General features: G+C 38.2%; 2 protein-coding genes across 4 annotated transcripts in view; one reads left to right on the top strand and one right to left on the bottom strand.

The window, feature by feature from the left end:
* LOC115758958 (cytohesin-1) overlaps nucleotides 1-18,069 on the top strand; it is a 43,539-nt gene extending 25,470 nt beyond the window's left edge. For 2 of the 3 annotated variants that reach the window (XM_030699760.1, XM_030699761.1), the window contains 7 exons: nucleotides 9,766-9,895; nucleotides 15,047-15,145; nucleotides 15,281-15,380; nucleotides 15,448-15,622; nucleotides 16,708-16,913; nucleotides 16,977-17,190; nucleotides 17,250-17,402. In XM_030699760.1, the coding sequence (XP_030555620.1) occupies nucleotides 9,766-9,895; nucleotides 15,047-15,145; nucleotides 15,281-15,380; nucleotides 15,448-15,622; nucleotides 16,708-16,913; nucleotides 16,977-17,190; nucleotides 17,250-17,402 (1,077 nt within the window). Of the gene's footprint in view, nucleotides 1-5,674; nucleotides 7,001-9,765; nucleotides 9,896-15,046; nucleotides 15,146-15,280; nucleotides 15,381-15,447; nucleotides 15,623-16,707; nucleotides 16,914-16,976; nucleotides 17,191-17,249 lie in introns of all 3 variants that reach the window. The other variant, XM_030699759.1, reaches the window with a different exon arrangement.
* A 1,971-nt stretch (nucleotides 18,070-20,040) lies between these two features.
* On the bottom strand, nucleotides 20,041-20,685 carry LOC115758964 (C-type lectin 37Db-like). Its single transcript, XM_030699767.1, has 3 exons — nucleotides 20,616-20,685; nucleotides 20,518-20,556; nucleotides 20,041-20,456 (listed from the first exon to the last, which is right to left on the bottom strand). The coding sequence occupies exons 1-3, from the start codon at nucleotides 20,632-20,634 to the stop codon at nucleotides 20,056-20,058; spliced, it is 459 nt and encodes a 152-aa protein (XP_030555627.1). The 5' UTR covers nucleotides 20,635-20,685; the 3' UTR covers nucleotides 20,041-20,055.
* Between the last annotated feature and the right edge of the window lie 973 nt (nucleotides 20,686-21,658).

Below are 21,658 nucleotides of genomic sequence, written 5' to 3'. Positions count from 1 at the left end.
GGAATGGCTTATGACAAAGCGAAGTCAGGTCTACAGGTACTTATACAGGTAGAAGGTGGTTCTGGGCCAGCATTAGCTTTTAGCTGAATGGGTTCTGTTTCCCTTTGCTTTTGTCTTACAGAAATATTTGTTAAGTCCACAACAAAAGGTATTTAATTAAAAACACATTTACATAGACAGACTTTTTGGCTATGTTGTGGGTGTTGTTATTGTTTTTGGTTTTCTTTTCAGCTATTGTTTATTGTCGCCTGTTGCCAAATTGGGCCAACGAACTCGTAGTTTAATGGTTCAGTGAGTTGGGAAAACGATCTCTTTGTAGTCCAACACATGTGCCTGTCCGTAATTAATGCAATTTGCACATTTTTTATTTTTGATTTTGTGCGTTAAAACAGGTCACAAATATTTTATTTTGCTTATGAGATTTTCAAAAAAAATTCTATTTCAACTTCAGTCTGCAGCTTGTATTTCGTTTCTAATTTATATCTATTTATATACAAATTATTTCAATTTAACTTTTATAATTTTTTCTATTTTTTTTTCTTTTTTGGGAATTTTTAGCCTCGCCTTTTGGTTTCTTTCTTAATACCACAAATGTGTGTGCCATAAACTCCCTCAAGATGCCTGCCTCAGACTTCACATTCATTAAAAGCTTTTATTTAATTTTCTATGAAATTCTATTCACAAATTTAAAAACAGAAACGCGTTTCTTTTCTTTTTTGGCTAATGGTTAAAACTTGTCGGAGTTTATTTACTTTTGGCAAATCACAAAAAATTCAGGCATAAAAAAAGATAATAAAAATATATAAATTTAAAAAAACTACTGACTAGAATATACTCTGTTTTTGGAATGAGTTAGCATTATCGAGGAAAACTAATTGGTTACTTCTAACAAAAATTTGTGGGACTTGTAGATAGATATTTTTCAGATTTAACAGGGCGAAATTCAAATAGCTCGGCAAGGTATACCCTGCCTTTACTTCTTTCGCAATACAAAATATAAAAACAAGAAGAAACGATGTAGAAATCTAAAATGCCAAATAAAACAAAAAACAATTCACAGTGACTGACGCTGCAACATAAACTTTTGCCATATGTAGAATATAGATACATATTTATGGATATTTTATTTTTCGATTTTCGTCTAGTTGCGTCATTTTTCTATATCGAGAAAGATGCAAATTTGGCGCTGTTTTTTGTTTTGTTTCGTTTAGCCATTTACATTTTCAGCTGGAGAAGAGAAAAAGTGCTCGCAGCTGACAGCATACCAAATTTCTGGCAGTTTTTGGAGGCTTTTTCATCGCATAAATGGCATGCGGTCAGTCGGTCTGAAATTAGCTGACTGTCTGGCTCGTATAAATAAATAATAATAAGCAAACTTTGATGCTGCCTTGGCAGCCATCAGCCTAATGAGCAATATCCATAATCATAGAAATAGATACAAGCACACACACACACACACACAATAAACGAGGCGATGTGGAAGACCTCCCTTGAGGCAACAGCTGCTTCTATGTATATAATGTGTGTGTGCTGCACTTACCAGCACAGGTCACTTGTTTATCTTCTAAAGCATTTATTGTATCCAAAGGCGAAAGATACGCCACATGATTAGACTTGGTAAATCCTATTGTTCCTTACACTGGTTAAGCCACACTGGAGAAACGTGCTATAAAAGCTCATGTGTAGTGTTGGGCAATAATGTCCCTCAGATATATTCACGTTAATAACTTTGACAGCAAAACTGTTCTTTAAATGCATAAACTGCAAAAAAAAGTGAAAGAAATTGCTTTTAAATTCCTACAAATTTTGCAGTTTCGGAAAGTAGAAAATTAATAACAGGCAGACAACTTAAATCGTTTGGTTTAATTTTTTTGAGAAACAATATTTTCCCAAGCAAATTTTCTTTACGGCTTTTCTAGCCTCCGACGAGTAAAACTGGCCAACTTTAGCGACCTGTTTCGCTGAAAAGATTAGAATATAAAGATATGAAAAGATAATTTATAATATAACAAGCATTCGATTTAATTTGTTCAACTCTTAATTCACTTATGTCATTTAAGTGCATTGAAACAGCCAACAGACTAAATATTTTCAAGTGAGAAATAGAGAGGAGGCCCATAAGGCGCTTACAATTTATAAAAGTGAAAAGCCCCTCTTAGCTTCCTTAAAGTGTTCGCCTATTTTCACGCACAACAGAGACCCAATCAATACACCGAGCCAAAAGAAAATGCGCGCCGGAATAAGAGCATTTTTCACACTTTCCCGGGCAAATGCGACTTCTAGACATGCCAACAACGAGCAATGACCGAGCCGGCGCCTCGCTCGTAAATTCGAACATACAGATGCGTACTCAAAGATACATACAAACTCTGAGATACATTTTGTGCCGCAGACAAAAGAACCGCACAAAAGTAAAAACATAGTCGCAAATGTGCCGCGCAAAGCTTGCCTTTAATTGCATTCTGCTGACGAAAGTGAAAGTCAGAAGCAGCAAATGGCAACAGATCCAAAAACAAAGCCAAATCCGTATGCGAATACGAATCCGAGCTTCCTTTAGCACAGCAGCTGAGGGTCTGAATTGCGAGCAGCTGGTGACTGCGCGAGTCGTCTATACCCTGTAACTATTATGGGTGAGATAAAAATAGAGTTTCAAAGTGTAGGAAAGTGTAAATTTGGATATATTTTAACTCCATAAAATATAAAACTTATATATAATGTGTCGATCGCAGCTAGTAAAATTTCTAGAAAAAATGCCTAATATGTTCTTATTCTCAATGTTTCATAAAATTTGTATAAAAAAAGAAGTTTGTTACACGGCAAATTCTGTTTGTTGTAAATTGTCTTATATTCCAAATCGACCGAAATCAAGTAAAGGTTATCTTTAAGCTGTCTGTAGGATATCCTTAGTGGAGCATACTTTAGCACAGTATTCCTACTTGTATTTCTTTTAATTTTATTGTGTGTTTTTTTGGCTGCCCAACCATTGTTTATGTGTCTGATTGTCTAATTGGATTCCATGGGTACGATGCAGGCCGGGCCAGTAGAGGGTTAAAGAGCGTGTTAACCCAAAGGCGTTGGCCAGACAGACGCTTGCATTGGTAACACTTGGCGCGAGAGTTGTACTTGTTGTTTTCAGTGCTTACAATGGCAAGATTAAAATGTCAAGATTAATTGCATGCGCCATGCCACGCCTATTTTTGTAGGGGCGCAGCCCAGCTGGCAGCTACCGTCTGACAAGCGGAATTTTCTTTTATTTATTTTCTTTGCTTTTCCTTTTAGCCCATTCATCATGTTGAACAAAAGTTTAACACAAACCGGGAAAATTTTACATGCCATATTAGTTTGGCATAGCCAAAGCGCATTTCCTGCCCACACATAAGCACACACACACACGCACGCACACAAAACATACACACTTGAAGACTTTTGTTGTGCCACAGAGCTGAAATTTTCACAGGTAGCAATCGCAGCTTTGTTTTGGCCACTTGAGCCTGTCGGCTGGGTATCAGTTGCCTGCATCTGAGAAGCTTCTGTCTGACTAAATATCTCTAAGCACATAGATACTCTCATCTCTCTCTCTCTCTTTAGCTCTCTCTTTCGCTCTGGGCTGTCTGTGTTTATTCAGCTCATTTGTTTGATTGATAGTTTGTTTACAAATTTCATTTGCTTCTTGTTAATACCTTTGTGGCATTCACCTGCGCTGCGTTTGTTCTGTTTCGTCTTTTGCTCAGCGTTTTCTTATTTCGTTCTTCTTCATCGTTTTGTTCTCAACGCCGGCACGCCTTTTATTGTGGCATATACACATATATAGAAATGAAGTACATCTAAAAGTGAGGTAGAGAAATATATAAAGATTGAGATTGATTTGATTGTTGTTGTTTGTGCAACCAAATCACGTTCACGCTTGCTTAGGATGCAAAAGGTTGAAGGCTGTAGGTTCTCCATAATGCCAAGTTACACGTAATTTAAAGTTGCCAATGCTGTGTGCGTGGGCGTGGCAGGTAAATTGTTGTTCATGTTTTCGACGTGTTTAATTCTCTTTGGAATAGAGTCGTCTGCCTTGTCACGGCCACGAATGGGACTCTGGGGACGGCAAGGGCTTTGACATTGGACAAAAAAGTAAACAGTTTCTAAGGGCTTTCGAATGTGCGAAAGTAATAAATTTTGGGGAAAATAATGTGGGGACTTTAAGCATAATATTAGCTAACGAAAATGTCTAATATATAAACGATTCGGTGTACGTGCTTCAATTTATACATACTGGGGTTTAATTGAGAATATATTGCAGGTGTGGAGTAAATACATTTTGCCAACATATAACATATATTTTATCGAGAAAGCTTTAGATAGTTATAATCATACAAAGTTAGTTGTCAATGAACATGCTGCGATTGTAAGATAATGACATATAGATAATATGAAAGAAACACTTAAGACAGTTGCGTCCTTGTTCTTCCTGCCCAATGATCTTTCACCCGGAAGTTAGGTTTCTTTTTACAATCTCTTCTTATCTTATTAGACAACTATAATCCCAAATAAAAACAAACAATTTTTTATACAAATCCAGTTAATAGACAATGGGACTGGATCATCTAGAAATTTCTTTCCTCTGTATGCTTCGTTCTCACTCATTTTATGTCCGATATCTTATGTGAGTTTGTGTTAACTACTAAACTATGAGATAGGCCTGTATATTTAGGGGCATTGATAATATTTTCTTCCCCACGCACATTTATATTCCACATGTTCCATTCTAATTGCTGAATTGCAGTGTATTTCTCCTGGCTGTGAAAAATAAAAACAGACGCTTGCCTAAAGTCACGGGCATATGTATACAGATGTACTCAGGGAACATGTCATAAATTATAATAAGCTTTGAGAAAATGTCTTGGCAACCAAATGTTTGTTGCATATGGCTCAGTGACTTTTGCTGGCTAACCGACTTAATCCGAGGCATCATCCATTATTTGCCATGGAGATTGTGCCACATGGCCAACATGCCTCCAATTAGACTTTGGCTGTCCAAAAACAATTCGCCGGCTTTATCGTTCAGAGTTCCTTCCGTTAAACGAAACGTAACGTAACGAAACGAAACGTAAATGGCAAAGGGAACAAAACAAACATTAGAACACAACGGAAGAAAAGAAACGCAATAAATCACGGTCCGGGGACAATGGGCTATGGGCTATGGGCTATGTTGTGTCTCCATTTGTTCCTGTCCCGCAACGCCTGAAAACTGCAGAAGTGTTTGCATGCCTTCCACAAATCACACGTGAGCCAGTGGCGGGTAAACAAAAATTGTGTCGTTGTCCTTGTCGTCGTCCTGTCGCTGGGATTAACAAACGCCAGCACCTTCTTAACCTGTACGCCATTAGCGTAATTTGATTTGTGTCGTTTCCTTCGAGTGCCCTGTACCGCAGGTATGGGAAACCCGAAAAATGTTGTGCGACGAAAACAAATTCAATTTCTGAAGTTGTGGCCTGTCCTGTCTGACACTTCCTGTCGGGGGCACTTTGTGGGCTTGAGCTGCTCGGCATCATAATAATTAGCTAATGAATTTATGGTATACAGTTTCTCAACGCATCGCGCCTTTTGTACTTGTAAATTGCTGCGAGTTCCTTGCGCAGCAGAACACGGTTAAATCAACCAAAAAACAAAACTCTACAATTTTCAGAGTCGCGCGATGAAGAAGCCAAAATAATTAACCAGGAATCAAAGTCAAAGGCCAAATAGCAGAAGGGAGCGGGACAGCGCATACGTAGAACCCGTTTTCGGGTTGAAATACAAAAATAAAATTAAAAAAAAAAAAGCCATAAAAAAGACTGAGCGAACGGAAGTGAGCAATTGGCCGATAGTCATGACGACGTCGCTGCACCAGAAGCGTCCCAGCTTCAGCAACTGGTTCAGCTCGTTGCGCCGCCAGCCGAAGAGCAAGAAGAGCGGCAGCTTTGGCAGTAAGCAGCAACTGCAGCGCAGCTGCTTTGATCTGAGCACCGCCAGCGTTGCCGGAGCCACAACGCCGCCAGCCGGTGGCGTTGGTCTGCCCGGCAGTCGCAGCAGCAGCACCTTTTACATAACAGCGCTGACGACGACGGCTGAGGAGGATCGGCGCCGGCTCTTGGGCAATGCCACCAGCAGCGGTGGCAGCGGCAACAGCAGCAGCACCACCACCATCAGCAGCAACGTCTGTGCGCGCTGCTTCTGCAATCTTGGCAGCTTGGCAGGCAAAAAGGATTCGCCGAAAGTGCCGGTGAAACCGTTGCCATCAACACCGACGCCAAGCTGCACGCCTCGCTCGCCCCGATCGCCCTCGCTGTCGCCGTTCACCAGCGTGGCCACCTACAAGGTGACCTCGCTGCGTGCCGAGAGTCCACCGCCGGCAAGTCCCACGCTGAGCACCGAGACAGTCAGCTGTAGCGATGTCAGCCGCAAGGTGGAGCTGCTGCGTCTGCCCTGCGATGAGCCACATACACAGCTCTACAACAGGCGCTCGGAGCTAACCCACACAACCACCACAACAACAACGCGCACGCTGATCGTCTCGCGGCCCGTCGAGTTGTTGCTCAATGAGCGGGGCGAGATCATCTCAAGGCGACCGCCGCAGGCACCACGCAAATCGCGCTCTAACTCGCTGGGCTGCATGCTGGACGCTGCCGAGGATGGCATCGATAATGTGGCACTGCAGCTGGAACCGGAGCTTGTGGACGGGGAGACAGTCAACTCGGGGCTCAGCTCACCGCTGACACCTGAGGCGGGCGATTTGCGCTTCATTGATGACAGCTCAAATTCGCAGAGCGAATCTGAGCGCAACTCGCTTAGCCACAACAACAACAGCACCGCGGACAACAACAACAGCAGCAAACAGCTGAACAACAACAACAACAGCAACAATAACAACAACAACCAACAGGCGAATCTGTGCGACAGTTGCCGGACGCTCATGGAGCGAAATCGCAACAATGCCGAACAGAGCAATGTCGTCATACTAAGGCGACCGCAGGTATGAGTTAATCCAGGTGTTTTTTTGGGCATGTGCTTTTGATATTGTTTTGATGGATTTCGTCAATTATATCATAATTATTTTAAACAGAAAATGATCAGAGATTTCAAAGCCCCAGTCGGACATAATATTTAGACAGAAGAGACTATAGAAATATTCTATTATTTCACATCTCTCGCAGCTAGCACAAAGCAAATGAGCTTCAGCTCGTCTCAGTTAATTCAACTACTGAGACTTAATTACTTCAATCAAAATATATTTTAGCTAAACAATTTTTTTAGTTTTGTCATTTATTTTCAAACGATTTAATTACGTCCAATTATTTATCTAAATTACTTTGGTCTGGTCGTTTTTTATTTCGTCCACTTGCTACTTCATTAAGATCCGTCGAAAAACAAACATATTTGCATTTTCTTTTGACGTATTTACTACATCATTTAAAACTTTATAATTTCCTCGAATATTACAAATATTCTTCCATATCTATTATTCACACTTTTTAATACATTCGCATTTAATTTTGCATCATTGCCTTCTGTTGTCACTTTATTAATAACGTTCGCAAATATTTGACTTTCCTACGGGGGTTTCCTAACTCGCCTGCCCTCTAGTTATTGGTTTGTATTTTAAAGCACTTTGCAGAATTAACTCGTTTAGCATTCGTTGTTCTATATAAGTATAATTTATTGAAAGTTAATAAAATCTATTTAAAAGTATGCTTGATATGACATTACTATCGGTGTCATGCTCGACTTTGTTCCATACATTTGCATTGCATTAAAACAGGTTTCTTGATTGATTCTGTTTCGTTGGACTTCCTCGTGCCGCGTTCCCACACCTTTGACGTAGTTGTTTACCTGTCGCCTTCGTCGTTTCAGTGCGAGCTATTTTTAAAGCTTGACGTTCATTAGCTTTACCTGTGCTGTGCGCTATCAATAACCCTTGTCCAGTAGTTGCTCTTTGATTAGCGATGCCGTCCCAGAACCTGTAGCCCTCTGGCGTTGCTCTCTCTCTCTCTCTCCCGCTATTGTCCGCCTCCTTATTCGCTTCTCATTAACAATTTTCTTTTGTTTTATATAATTTTCTATGATGTCTTAAATGCTTTCTACAGCCGACGATCGGAGAGGCGTAGCTTGGAAGCAAACGCACATGTTGTGTCGATCGTTTAACTTTATTGGAATTTTAAACATTTACATAATTCTGTTTTATCTCAGAGAGTCGGTCCACTAATTGAAAGGCTACATTTTTGTTTTTTCTTTTTAATGCGCAACGGAAGCGGCATGGAATATGCTCAGATATTTTAAGCATGGGAAAGGAGGTACAACTTGGTAGTAAAACCTATAAAGCTGTCAAGTTTAAGCCCTGTGCCTGCAAGGAACCATCTATAAAATATGCATAAATCCATAATAAAACGTCGAGACATTTAGTTGTTTTTCGAGAACTTATTTCAAATCTATTGAGTTATGTTGCATTGAAATTTTATTCAACTATAAATGTCTTTACTTTGTTTATGGATCTTAAAACTTGTTTACTCGTGATATTATTTTTATTTCTGCTTTCTGTGTGAGACCTTTTGGGCTTAAAATTCCCAAATGTCATCGCAACTTGAAGACTGCAAAGTCACACGTCAAAGACCTAAAGAAATTACGCATTGAATTGATTATAAAAAATACCCTTTACCACTCCTAACTGCAAAAAGTATCTAAAATTAGCAAATTCTCGGGGGGTCACTACGCTGTGTGAAGTTCCAATGGAATGAGCTCATCGCATAACTTCAAAACTTGACGACGAATCTGAACGATCTTGGAATTGTATTGTCCCGTCTCTCTCTCTCGTTGTCAATTGTTTCTCAGCGCATTTAATTGGCATTCCGCTGTCGATTTGCATATATATATAGATACATATACTTATTTGTTAGGCTGAGCAAATGAGTCAGAAGGTCATATAGGCGCAGTGCCAGGGGCTATATGTTGGGGGGCAATTGATATGTTCCGGTCTCGTGGCTCTCTCGCCAAGTCAAGCGTCAACAGGCTGACAAATAACTAGACACTTGAGTGCAGCAACTGTATCTTATATGTGCTACAGATACGACTCGCACAGATACATTTACAGCTAGTGAGCGGCCTCGTTCGTTCACTTCAATTGTATGTTTGACAAATTTGTCACGCCTCTTTGAATAGATCATATTACAGCATGAATGCTTTGATAAACTCGAGCAGCAGTTGCCTTTGTCTTGACCCCGCGTATGGACCCATGCCGTGTCAGGTACTCGGCTCTATGCGCATAATTCAATTAAATCAATTTCGCTATGAATTACCTTCTCCATTATTTTTTCGAGTTTATATTTTTAGCACTTGAACAAATCACAAAAATGATTTGAAGTGAAACGAATTTAGTTCGTCCATTTGGCGCCAGTCGCCGCTTTGGATACATGCAAATGATTCGCACTTGTGAATGTGAATGCGAAATGAATACAATTGTGAATGCAGCTTAACGCCCAGTCTTGTTGAAATTTTGTGCAGAGCGTAAACACCATTTTTTTCTCCAGTCTTTATTTATTTATTTATTTTTATTTTTAGCAACAATTGTCGCTGTAGTCATTTCCGCAAATTATACGAGTGTTTGCAGATGATGCATTCCCGACTATTTCATCTATTTTTATATACACATGTATAGCTGAAGTACCTCCAGCTGTACATATAAATACTGTGAAAGTTTCAACTCTCGATTTTATTTAATTCATTTTAATTTTTTTTCAATTATAGCAAATCAAAGATGAGCTGTGCGAGGTCGTTTCGGAAATGGAAGCGCTCGATGTGCCTGAAGACAAGCATTCCAATAAGGACAAACAGATGTCAATTGGACGCAAAAAGTTCAATATGGATCCCAAGAAAGGTGAGTACAAGCTTTCTTAGAAAAGTCTAAATAAATATCTTAAATATGTGGGGTAGAACTTAGGCGTATCTCATTTCTTAACAAGAAAATTTTTTTAATAAAGACGTTTATTTAGGACAGAAAACCATTTCAATTCCCTGCTTTAAAATACAGCTCTAATTAAATAAAACTTTGGTTTCTTAGACTCAAAAATTCAAAGAATATTGAATATTTATTTGCATTTATATTTGAGCTCCAATTCCATTTTACGTAGTAAAAATTCGTTGTCCATTTTCCTCTCGTCCAACTTGAGTTTTCGATTCTCGAAAGATAAACGATGCTCCTCGATCTGCTTTGCCCATTCGAACTTCTCCATCTCCAGTTGCAATTTGCTGCCCTCCACCTGTTTCATCCATTTCAGTCGGTCGGCCTCCAGACGATGCTGCTTTCCGCGAAACTCAATTCTTTCCGTTTCTAAACGCACTATTTTATCCATGGCCGTATCGCATTTTTTGCGTTTCTTCTTATTTACTTGCCTTGGCGCTTTCTTGAACTGATTGACTTCGAACTCAGAGCCGGAAGGCTCCAAGATGAAGCTGCCCACGTCGCTCTGGCTGAGGGAGCCATCACAATCGGTGAATTCCAAGCTATCGCCAGCATAATCCATGGGTTGCTTTATGTCTTCCGGATCCACAGGGCCCCTGCCAAGACCAAAAATGTTCATCAGCTGCTCATAATATGGACAAATTTGCTTCTTGATCGCCTCGTCGTTCTGCATAGATCCTGTCAAGTTGCCCAGGGTATTCGCCTTCCGCAGACTCATCCTCAGATAGCGCACTTTGTACTTCAACGAATGCCAAGCACATCTGATGCCGGTCTCATCTATCAGCTTACTATAGTAAATCCGAGCCGTAGGCTTCTAAATTATATATTATATAAATGTGGTTAGGTCAAGAAATATTGTTGTACTATATTAAATGCTCACTTCGATATTTTTATGTAGCTCCATATAGTCGAGTAGCTTGCGGGTTTCCTCGTCGCTCCATCTTTTCGATTCCTTGTCCATTTTGCGTTTTTTTTTGATTCTGATACTGAGAATGGCAGAAACTGATTCGATTTAAGATTCAAGAAGAAAAATCAAACCTTTGAAAAAAATTACTTTTGACAAATTGTAATCTACGAAATAAGTAATCGATATTATTTCACAGCTGCTTAGGTCGTGTGGCCGAATACTTACGCAAAACAAAGTTCGATTCTCTAATTGCAATCGATACGTTAAGCGCTTTAACTTTTTAATCGAACAATGAAAATTATTATGGTATTCTGAAACTGAAAAAGGAAATCCAAATCAGTTTATGGTACGATTTGATTTAGATATCGTGAACAACTGTCAGCCGGCCCGAACAGCTCCAAGCCATAAAATGCCGAATCAAAAACCAAGCCTCTTGATACGAATAAATTGTTCGGAGAAAATTAATTTTTTTATTTGTTATATTATTGTTGTAATTTAAGCATTCAAAGCTTCCTTATAACAATCTTCTAAGAAATAGACACTTTTGACTCCGCCCGCTTCATTTCGCTCAGGTCCTTATTTTCAAAAACCCCTAAAATGTATAACAAAACTAATTATTTAGCACTTATATTCTGTCGGGATATTTAGGCGGCTTTTCCTCATTCTATAATGATATCATACAAATTACTCTCCTACGCATTATCAAAACATGAAATGCATATTGAAAAAACAACAGAAAGTTAAACAAACTCACAAACTAGAGGACTCCTACTATTATTCAAGGGAAAAATATAGATATACATATTAAATTTGTATTCCACTTGATTGGAATATTCTCCAATCAGTTAGGGTGTTATTCAAGATCAAAAACGAATTTCAAGGTAAAACCACATAAAAACCACAGAATTTATTAATTATTAGTTGAGTCAGATATTGCAATTCAATAGAAAGTAATTATTTTTGACGTTTAACACGTAATTATATATTGATTTTTATATGCAAGAGAAATATTTGTAGAATCTGTTTATAAACGAAAGTAATAAATTAAAGCGCAAAAGGGGAAGGGCTTTTTCAGATACAATTGTATCTTTAATAAAGGGGCAGACCCCACCGTGCTGCCAATGTTTGTTGATCGACGGGGAAATCGGGAAATATTAATGTCGGAATGATTTAAATGAAATTTCAATGACGCCAACAACAAATGAAAGGAATTGCTTTATAATTGAGCTGATATATGTGAGACATACGAGAAGTAGCGCTCCATGAAAACCTAAAGCATGACGGCGCCAAAGAGTGAATTTGCCAGGCAAATTTACAGTGTCATATTTGGGTGGCCGGGGACGGCTGCGGGACGGCACGTTCGCCCAATGATGATAATTCCGACGTTAATTTAATAACGTAATGAGCCCGAAATGAGATGCTGCGAATGCCACGCGACGTCAACGCACTGCACCAACAGCAGCAGCCGCAGCCCCTGACAGTCTTCCTAAGTCCCGCCCCTCCCAGCAAAATCTTAAAACGCTGACAAATTTGACAGTTCGTTGACATTTGTAGTACGTGCAGCAGGGATACGACGAGTGCTTGGGCGTTTAATTTAATGGAAATGTCAATGTCGCAATATTCTTGAACTCTGTGAAGACTTTTGAAGAGTACCGCGCTGACAGACAGTCGGGCAAGGCCAAATATGCGGGCGGCATGGATACGAATACACAATTGAAAATTACATTGATATGTCGTGTGTATTACTTAATATATGGACGTTCACTGGGTTGTTGCCCAGCTCTCCATTGAGAGCTAATAATAATTTATTCGGGATTTTCAGATATTTCTCTCCTCACAAGACTGTAATGAGTATAAAAAGCGCACGTCGTATGAAATAGTAACTTCTGTTAAAAGTATTTGAGAATTATAAGTGTGATATAAAAATCTTATTATAAGAAGGCACACGACAATTGGATATGTATCGTTTTAATTCGCGAAGAAGAAAAATATTTTCTGAAAATCAAATTAGACCCTGTTGGCAATGAAAATTGGTGGAAAATGGTAATTCAATGGAAATGCCAATCTGTATATATTTCTGATCAATTCGACGAGCTGAGTCAACCTCAGAGAAGCACATTTGCTTTCGTACATATTTCGCCAAATTAGTTCCTCTTTTTTTTTTATTATCATGGATTTTCTTAGTGTCGACAAATAAAAAACAGAAAAAGTGGCAACGAAGATCTGCAAGAGCTCAATAGTCTAAGACACCAACTGTTGGATGTATGTAGATACGTGTCCCCTATTTCCCCATATTTAAGTATTTATATGTACTCAAAAAACGCCTGGAATTTTGAATTCAGTTTTGATTTTCCCTCATCTAAAAATAAGAGCACATAAATAGATATTTGTACTTGTTAACCTTCTCCATATATGTCCCAAGTGACCCACATACCCGACATGTTATTTCAGTGCCCAACCTTAGATCTTTGCTCTAGCATGCGACCTCATTCCCTTCGCCCTACGTAATTTAAGAGCTAATCAAATATTTTCATCGACCTCTTGGCCATAAATTAAAGTTGACAAGTCCAAATTGGGCCACGCATCTCTCGCCTGTCAGGGAATAGGTCCAGCAACAACAGGGCGCATCCTGCATAAAATTCCAAATGGCGGGCGGGCACAATAAAAATGCTAATCCACACTGAAGTATTTGTTGTAAATGGCGCGATGCGTGCGCGGAGTCAGCGACCGCCGGCTTTGACAATACGAGAATCGAGTTCACTTCAGAAAACGAGGCGTCGACGCGCCGCTTATTAAAAACATGTGAAACAGTCCCTAGCGCTGGGCGGGATGGATGGTTCTGGGTTTGGGTGGATTCGGATGTTTTACAGGGCATCGTTATTTGTCGCTTTATCGGCCGATTATCAACAGCAGAGACAGACACACACCAGCCCACCCCACCCACTACTACACATATACACGCACACACACTTAAATTAATAGCCCACAAATGTGCCATCCATAACGCACAACGTGGATATTGGTGCCTGGATGGGGGGAAACTGCCAACTTGCTGATGCTAATCGCGTGTGACAACGCCTGGCGACTCCTCCAGGCGACTCCTTTGTCATTATCGTTGTCATTTCGCATTATTGTTGTCATTGTTGTTGTTATTGCGATTATTGTTGCTGCTTTTGTTTGTTGTTGCTGTTGTTGTGGCACATATATGGATTCCCATTGCCAACAACAAACTACAAAAGCATCAATCTGAAAAGCCAATCTGTCTGCGATTGAGGCAAAAGAAATATTAAGAAAAACTGCGTGGGTTGTTCAATATGTTTATGAAAGTTTTTATTTGTTACTATCTTTTTTCTTACTGCCATATTGCGGATTTCACTCTGCAATACATAAAAGTACTTTTTTGCCTTTAACAACATTTTATAACCCAAGAGTTTCACCTTGTTAAAGTGAATTTACTTCTGCAAATTTTGTCAATCAAGTATCTTATATTAGGTACCTTATAGATGAAACATGTGCATATATATACTTGTTCCGTACTATATCTATACGTAGTTCTATCCTTTTTCTATAGTTATGCCCTTCTTCTCTAGTAACACATAATTTTAATGCTCTTCAGCAAGTAAACGGCCCTTGTACTTGTCTGTTTGGCGTCACCCACGGATCGAGCATAGCTCACGCGATTGCCAAATTTGTTGGTTGTATGTCGCATTTTTCGCGATATGTGTTGTTTGCTCTTAATGCGTTTTACTTGAATTCCTGGAGCTCGGGTTTTCTTCTTCTTTGTTGTCTTGCCTTCCGGCTTTTATCGCAAATTGCTGAGCTGCGCGGAGGGCCCGCGATTTGATTGGCAAATAATGACATCGATGTCTCGTCATTGCAGCCGCTCCCTACATTTTTTCTTATTTTTTTTTTCCTTTTATTATTATTATTGAGATTGCTGTGGTTTATGTTGCGGGTCGCCGCGGATATATGTATGACTTATATGGGTAGATTATATGTTGTTTGGGCTGCATTTGATTTGACGCAACTTGAATTTCCGGCTGCGTTCTTATCTACCGCAGTGTCTTGTGGGGTAGAAGCCTAGCTATACTATATATACGATTATTTTATTATAAGACCTTAACCAATTGCCTGTTTTTAAATATTCTTAACATTTGCAGGTATTGAGTATCTCGTAGAGAACCGACTGTTGCGTCACGATCCGCAGGATGTGGCGCATTTCCTTTACAAGGGCGAGGGACTGAACAAAACGGCAATAGGTGAGTCTCGCATTTGCTGAATTGGCAAGCTCATAAATTGTTGTCCACAGTGCGACGCCCGCATGGATAAAATTCAATTAAAACTCCATAATGCATAACATAAATTTTCATGCTCATTTCTGTTTGACTTTCCAGGCGATTACCTCGGCGAGAAAAACGATTTCAATGAGGATGTGCTAAAGGCATTTGTGGCACTGCACGATTTCACCAATCTGATACTGGTGCAAGCTCTAAGGTTAGCTTCAAACAAGCCCTCATCTAATATTAAAGTCATGATTAAACAACATTTTCCATTTATTTAGGCAATTCCTGTGGTCATTTCGCTTGCCCGGCGAGGCCCAAAAGATTGACCGCATGATGGAGACATTCGCGCAGCGCTACTGTCAACTGAATCCGGATATATTTACCAACACGGATACCTGCTATGTGCTTAGCTTTGCCATTATAATGCTCAATACATCACTGCACAATCCATCGGTAAGTTATGTGCATGTGTACACATTGCATTCAGTATTAATATCAACGATGTCAGTTATCAATCAGTCAGTCAATCATGCTCAAATATATCGATTACCAATCACTTACAAATAATTCAGTATTTTGTAGCTTTGTAAGCGCAGTCACACTTAAATTTGGAAATATGCATTCACATCACAATATTCATTATGATTAAATACATTTGAAAATATTTTAAGCACTTTAGCTTTCTTATATTCTTTCTCAATACTCTGCATATATGTTTTTGTATCTTTTTCAATGCTTTACAAAACGATATAATTTGTATTAATATTTGAAACTTATCAGTATTTTTATAAATAATCTCAACGAAATAATGCTTCCAAATATTTACTTTGTGTAAATTTACATAACTTTTCAAAACTTTCTCTTTAATTTTAATTTTAAATAATACACGAATCTGTTGAATGTCGCGTATTAAAAAAAATCGCGATTAAAATAATCTTTTAATCCGTTAAACTTTCAGTCTGCACGTTCTGATTACTTCACTTTTTTGTGCTTTCAATCGAGTTTAATGTATTTAAAATGAGGCACAAAAAAAGGTACGGGAATTTTCTTCTTTCCCTTTTTATTGTTGGCACCAAATTACAATTCACTGTCATGGTTTGCAAACCGGAAGTGTTTGGGAACGACCGGAAGTTGTCGTTGGTGGTGGTGGGCTGCATGTGTGTTGTGTGTGCCAAAACAGAAATAAAAAACTCGCGAAATGCGCGTCGCGTGGCCCAAACTACGGAATTGAATACTTTGTCGCCTGTCAGCCGGCAATTATCGACGGTCCACACGACGCATTTCCGCATTTTCCCCATTTCCCACCACCAACTACTGTGCGTTAAAGCAATTACAAAATTGTTGTGAATAGGGCTATAAATAGGTCAAGTCTAAAGCATTTCACACGAGCTGAAATTGTTAAGTGCCAACTAATTGGCCTGTGGCATCTTGAAAATGATCTCAACAGCACGAGCGGCACATAAAACTGTTCCCTAATTAGTTACTATTTTGCAATCTGATTGCTGCAAGTTAATTCATTTTTGTTTATTTTATTGTAGGTCAAAGACAAACCCACCGTTGAGCAATTCATCTCGATGAATCGTGGCATTAACAACGGCGGCGATTTGCCTCGTGGTTTGCTTGAGTCGCTGTACGAGTCCATACGCACAGAGCCCTTCAAGATACCTCAAGACGATGGCAACGATCTAATGCACACCTTTTTCAATCCCGACAAGGAGGGCTGGCTCTGGAAGCAGGGCGGCAGGTAAATACCACACATCGTCTCAAATTTTGCAGAAAGCTTTAATTTATGTAATTACTCAAACAGATACAAATCGTGGAAGCGACGCTGGTTTATACTGAACGACAATTGCCTGTACTATTTCGAATATACCACAGATAAGGAGCCGCGCGGCATAATACCGCTGGAGAATATTTCAGTGCGCGAGATACAGGATCGCAGCAAGCCGCATTGCTTTGAGCTGTTTGCCACCGGCGGCGCCGATATCATTAAGGCATGCAAGACTGATTCCGAGGGCAAGGTGAGTAAATCTTCTGCATTTTACCGAACTCAGAAACTGATTAGCTCATCTATCTGCAGGTGGTGGAGGGCAAGCACACGGTGTATCGAATGTCTGCCGCAACGGAGGAGGATCAACAGGAATGGATCAAGCGCCTGACGCAGTCCATCAGCCATAATCCGTTCTATGATATTCTGGTACAAAGAAAAAAGAAGGCGCTCAGCAAGAGTTAGTATTAGATCGGCGCTGGACGGGCCTGCCCCCGATGGGCGTCACTCTTGTATTGGATCTCAGTGGAATATTGCTGCGTGCGTTCGCGTCTATGTGTTTGTGTGTGGCTTTGCCTACAATAATCTCGCTCTTTGCGTATAGTACGTGTGCGTCTTAGTGTGTGTGTGTGTGTGTTTGTGTATGTATATGTATGTGTGCTATTAAACTCCAAATGTTGTACTATGCCCAACGTTTTGTATATAAGTATCGTATATATATATTTAATTCAATTTGTAGTCCGATACGTTTGCCTTTGTTATTTGATCTAGACTCGAAAGAGACACACACAAGCCCAACTCGCACACACACACTCTCATTCACACACCCATCTTTGTCTCTATTGTTGTGATATAACTTATTTACATTAAGCAAAATTTAAAAAAAAAGGAATCAAATATAAAATGTTTAATCGAATGAAATACAATTTTCAATTAGTGCAAATTATGTTATAATAAGTGTACGAATATGTCTTCACCTTAGCATTAGTATCTGCGAGTTGCCCTCACATACCACACGTATAATTTACTAGCTTTAGTGCTATGAAACATATCCCAGCCGCCTGCTAAAAAATAATTTTGCTTGGCAATTATTATAAACCATTATCAAAAAGAAAAAATCCAAGGCCTTTTAAAAACTTTATTTCAAACAACGAAAAAAAAAAATTTTTAAATTGTTGAAAAACAAACATGGTGTAAAAGACTAGAAAATTAACATGGACAATACAAACATGCATTTCACTTATTGAAATATGCCAGCTAATAGGTTATATCGATAGAGTTTAAGCTCAGTTCCAATGTGTCATTAGGTAATGCTGAACTAAAAATAGTGCAAGTAAACCAAAAATAATAAGAACAAGCCGGTGCCAAGAGGCCAACGACTGAGTAGAGTTTCATTCTTTGTTGTAACATATTTCGAAATGTTTTGTATTGTATTGTGTTTTGTTAATTTGATTAGTTAGAAACGAACCAACCACAAAGTGTTCCTGCCAAAAATGAGATGAGCAAACTTATAATTGTAATCAATAAAAGATGCAACTGTTTATAAAATAACCAATTTAATTGTACATTCTATATAAACCAGTAAGCTTCAGAGTATGCAACAACTTTGGTACATCTGTGTATTTATGATGCGAAATCTGTAGCTACTTTTGGCTGAATCTGTTTAAACACTCTGATCTATACAAAACTATTTTGTTTTCAATATCATTTAGTGTGCTTATGAAAATTTGAAGGGGCGCAGTTGTAATAGCTCAAAGAAAAAAAAAACAATTAATGAAATGAGAGTCCCAAAAACTTTTTGCAATATTATTAATAAACTGTACGAGTAACATCTATACTATTATATGTAATATATCAGAATATTCTGTAATCATACTTATTAACATTTATAACACATTCATAATTCTCTGCACCACTCATATTATATTTCTTTAGTCTAACACGGAATAAATAAATAAGCGGGAGAATGATTGTCTGTACTATATATAAATACATATATATGTATATATATATATGGAATGATGTGCGTTTTAGCATTGTGAAAGTAATTCATTTATGAGTGTGTACATATATATATATTCAAATTTTGTACATACATATTCAGTGCGAATATAAATACATTACCTTTTCTAAGTATGCCAGTAGGTGTTATAACTCGTAGCTTAAACAAGAATTTTGTATTGCTTTAGCAGTAAACAAATTATACCTATATAAACTATAAATATATACGTATTCATTAAAACAAATCAAAAATCAAATTGTGTAAAAGGATTCTTATGGAAGTCAACGTTAATATTAACTGGCTGTGGAAATCTATGGAAATGAGTTAAAGTAAATGAACTTCTCTCCTAAACATTTAAACCGCCGTGGATCCTCCGGACATCTTTAAAATGAGTTCAAAGCGGATCGGATGGTAGACAAAATAGTTTTCCATGAATTTTGTATAGTTAGTGGAATGTTCCAAAACCCCATCGCAGCGTGCACATACATCATATAAGGTAACTACAGTAAAAATTTTAGGTTTCTATACAGAAACCATATTTTCTATAAACAGTAGTACATCAAAGTTTTCTTTCGATATAGTATAATAAAATGATAATTTTAGGCCTATTCCTCCAATGTTACCCGCTATATTAGCACACCTTTATAATACAGGATGAAACTGCCCTAAAAATTAACTTAGCGTACCTATATTCAGAGTACCGGTAGTAAATTATATAATAGACTTAGAATTGAAGAAAATCGACAGGTACTATTCATGTAAGCCGTGAATTAGGTGGACATTTGCGTAGTCTTAAAACCCAAGACTTATTAAATGGAACCAGTGAAAAACTAAGACCAAGAGATTATTGTGTAAAAAGTCCAACAAAGATCTTCCTGAATCGAAGACCTCGACCCAAAAACTATTCTCGAAATGAGCACTGTATTGAGGTTGGGTCATCTAAATCCACGTATAGTATGAACGTAAATTTAAATTTCATTTCTGTGTATATGTCTGTGAACTCTACGGTAATTCCCATTAGGACGAAATTTTTAGACCCCATAGGCAATTAAATAGTTAATAGTCTTCAACCTTAAGGCAATGCATTGATTTTATTATTCTTACAGTTTTATTTTCTTATATTACCTTGGCTTCACATATATAATTAAATGAAAGGTTACAAAATGCGTCGTTGAGAGCAGTTATCTTGAGTTCCACACAAAGTTCTAGCATATTGTTTGGCTCCTTGTTAATCCACTTTAAGAAGGGCATTGGCATACCAGTGGAGATAGAAATCCATTCCCTGTTCTTCCCCAGGCAGTTTGCAGATGTCCAGTAACGGGAAGTGGGGACTGCCGCTAATATAGCATCCATTTCCGCATTGGTCTCAAAGTTGATCAAATGTCCTCCCAGTTTTCGGCAATTGTGTGCGGCCTGATGCCAGTTGGTCTTTAAATTGTCCTCAACATGGTAAAACTTGTTGCCAATTTGAAGGGGAAAGTTAGTCGTGGTGCTAACAATCGGTTTCACGTTTAGAGCTAATATTAAATAAATTATATTATTTGGCAATTTTGTAACATAATGAACAAAAACGCTTACTCGTCCGATTCGATACATCTAGTTGGGAAAAGTCATTAACTACAAATGAAATTCGAAATAAATTAAACTTGGAACTAGAATCTCGAGATAACACTTACCCGTCGTCGAATTTGGCATTGCATAGTGCCAAAATTGGAAAAGAAATAGTGAAAACACGAGCTTACTTGCCATTTTGATTTCATTAGTTCGACTAATAACTGCTGTGCAATGGCTAACGCATTTATACCTTTCGATTTTGCCCGCTTTGTGACATTATCAGACGAAAGTTACGATTTGTTAATTGCATACTATAAACATTTCAATGTGTTGGCATTTCCTTGTTTCGGAAGCAGACTTATAATCTTTATTATCTTGAAAGCATAAGTACTTGACTTTTATACTTCTTATAGACTTTCTTATATAAAAAATATTTTTTTAAAAGACTTTTACAAAATGCTTAAAATATTTGGCAACCTTTTTTTTACTATGACCTTTAATTGTTAAAAGAATACAAAATAAGACAAGCTCAATTGTTTAAAGCCAAGATTGGCCTATAAATTATGCTCCGAGCAATATCATATATGTTAAGCCTTAAATCTCCAATAGTATTTCGGTATCTGATATTATATACTTTGTGCTTTGTACTTCCCCCCTCTAAAATCCTTATAGGGTACAAATATATTAAAGCACGTAGGTAGGAATAGAGGGCGTTAATTCCTGATGGTAATAACAATAATAATTATAATATTGGTTAATGATGGCTAAACAATTTTATTAGGACACTTACTTCGAACAAGACAGTATTTAAAAAATGTCAATATCCATCCAAATATTTTTGATTTTTAAGTTATTTATTGTTATAATTTATAAATTTATTAATATTATTTTTTCTTGATTTTTTGATTGACTAGTTTGCATTCATCTTCCTAATTATAAAGGAATTCTTGTATCCCAGCGCCTCTCAAAAGTCCTAATTTCCGTTTCAGGGGAGAAGGTACTTACCCTCATTCTTCGCCAATCAAAACCGGAACTTCGAGCTTTTATTGAGCACTCACGATTATTGAGGTATTTTTTCGGTCAGTACTTGCATTGGTTTTGTAAAATGTATTACCTTGATTAAACAACAATTAATTGGCAGGTTTATTGTGAGAAATTTGCACGC

Source organism: Drosophila novamexicana, unplaced genomic scaffold (genome assembly GCF_003285875.2).
Source record: "Drosophila novamexicana strain 15010-1031.04,08,12 unplaced genomic scaffold, DnovRS2.1 tig00000193-arrow-pilon, whole genome shotgun sequence".
Taxonomy (NCBI): domain Eukaryota; kingdom Metazoa; phylum Arthropoda; class Insecta; order Diptera; family Drosophilidae; genus Drosophila; species Drosophila novamexicana.
Note: the sequence above shows the minus strand (reverse complement) of the source record. Positions and strands in the feature narration are given on the sequence as shown.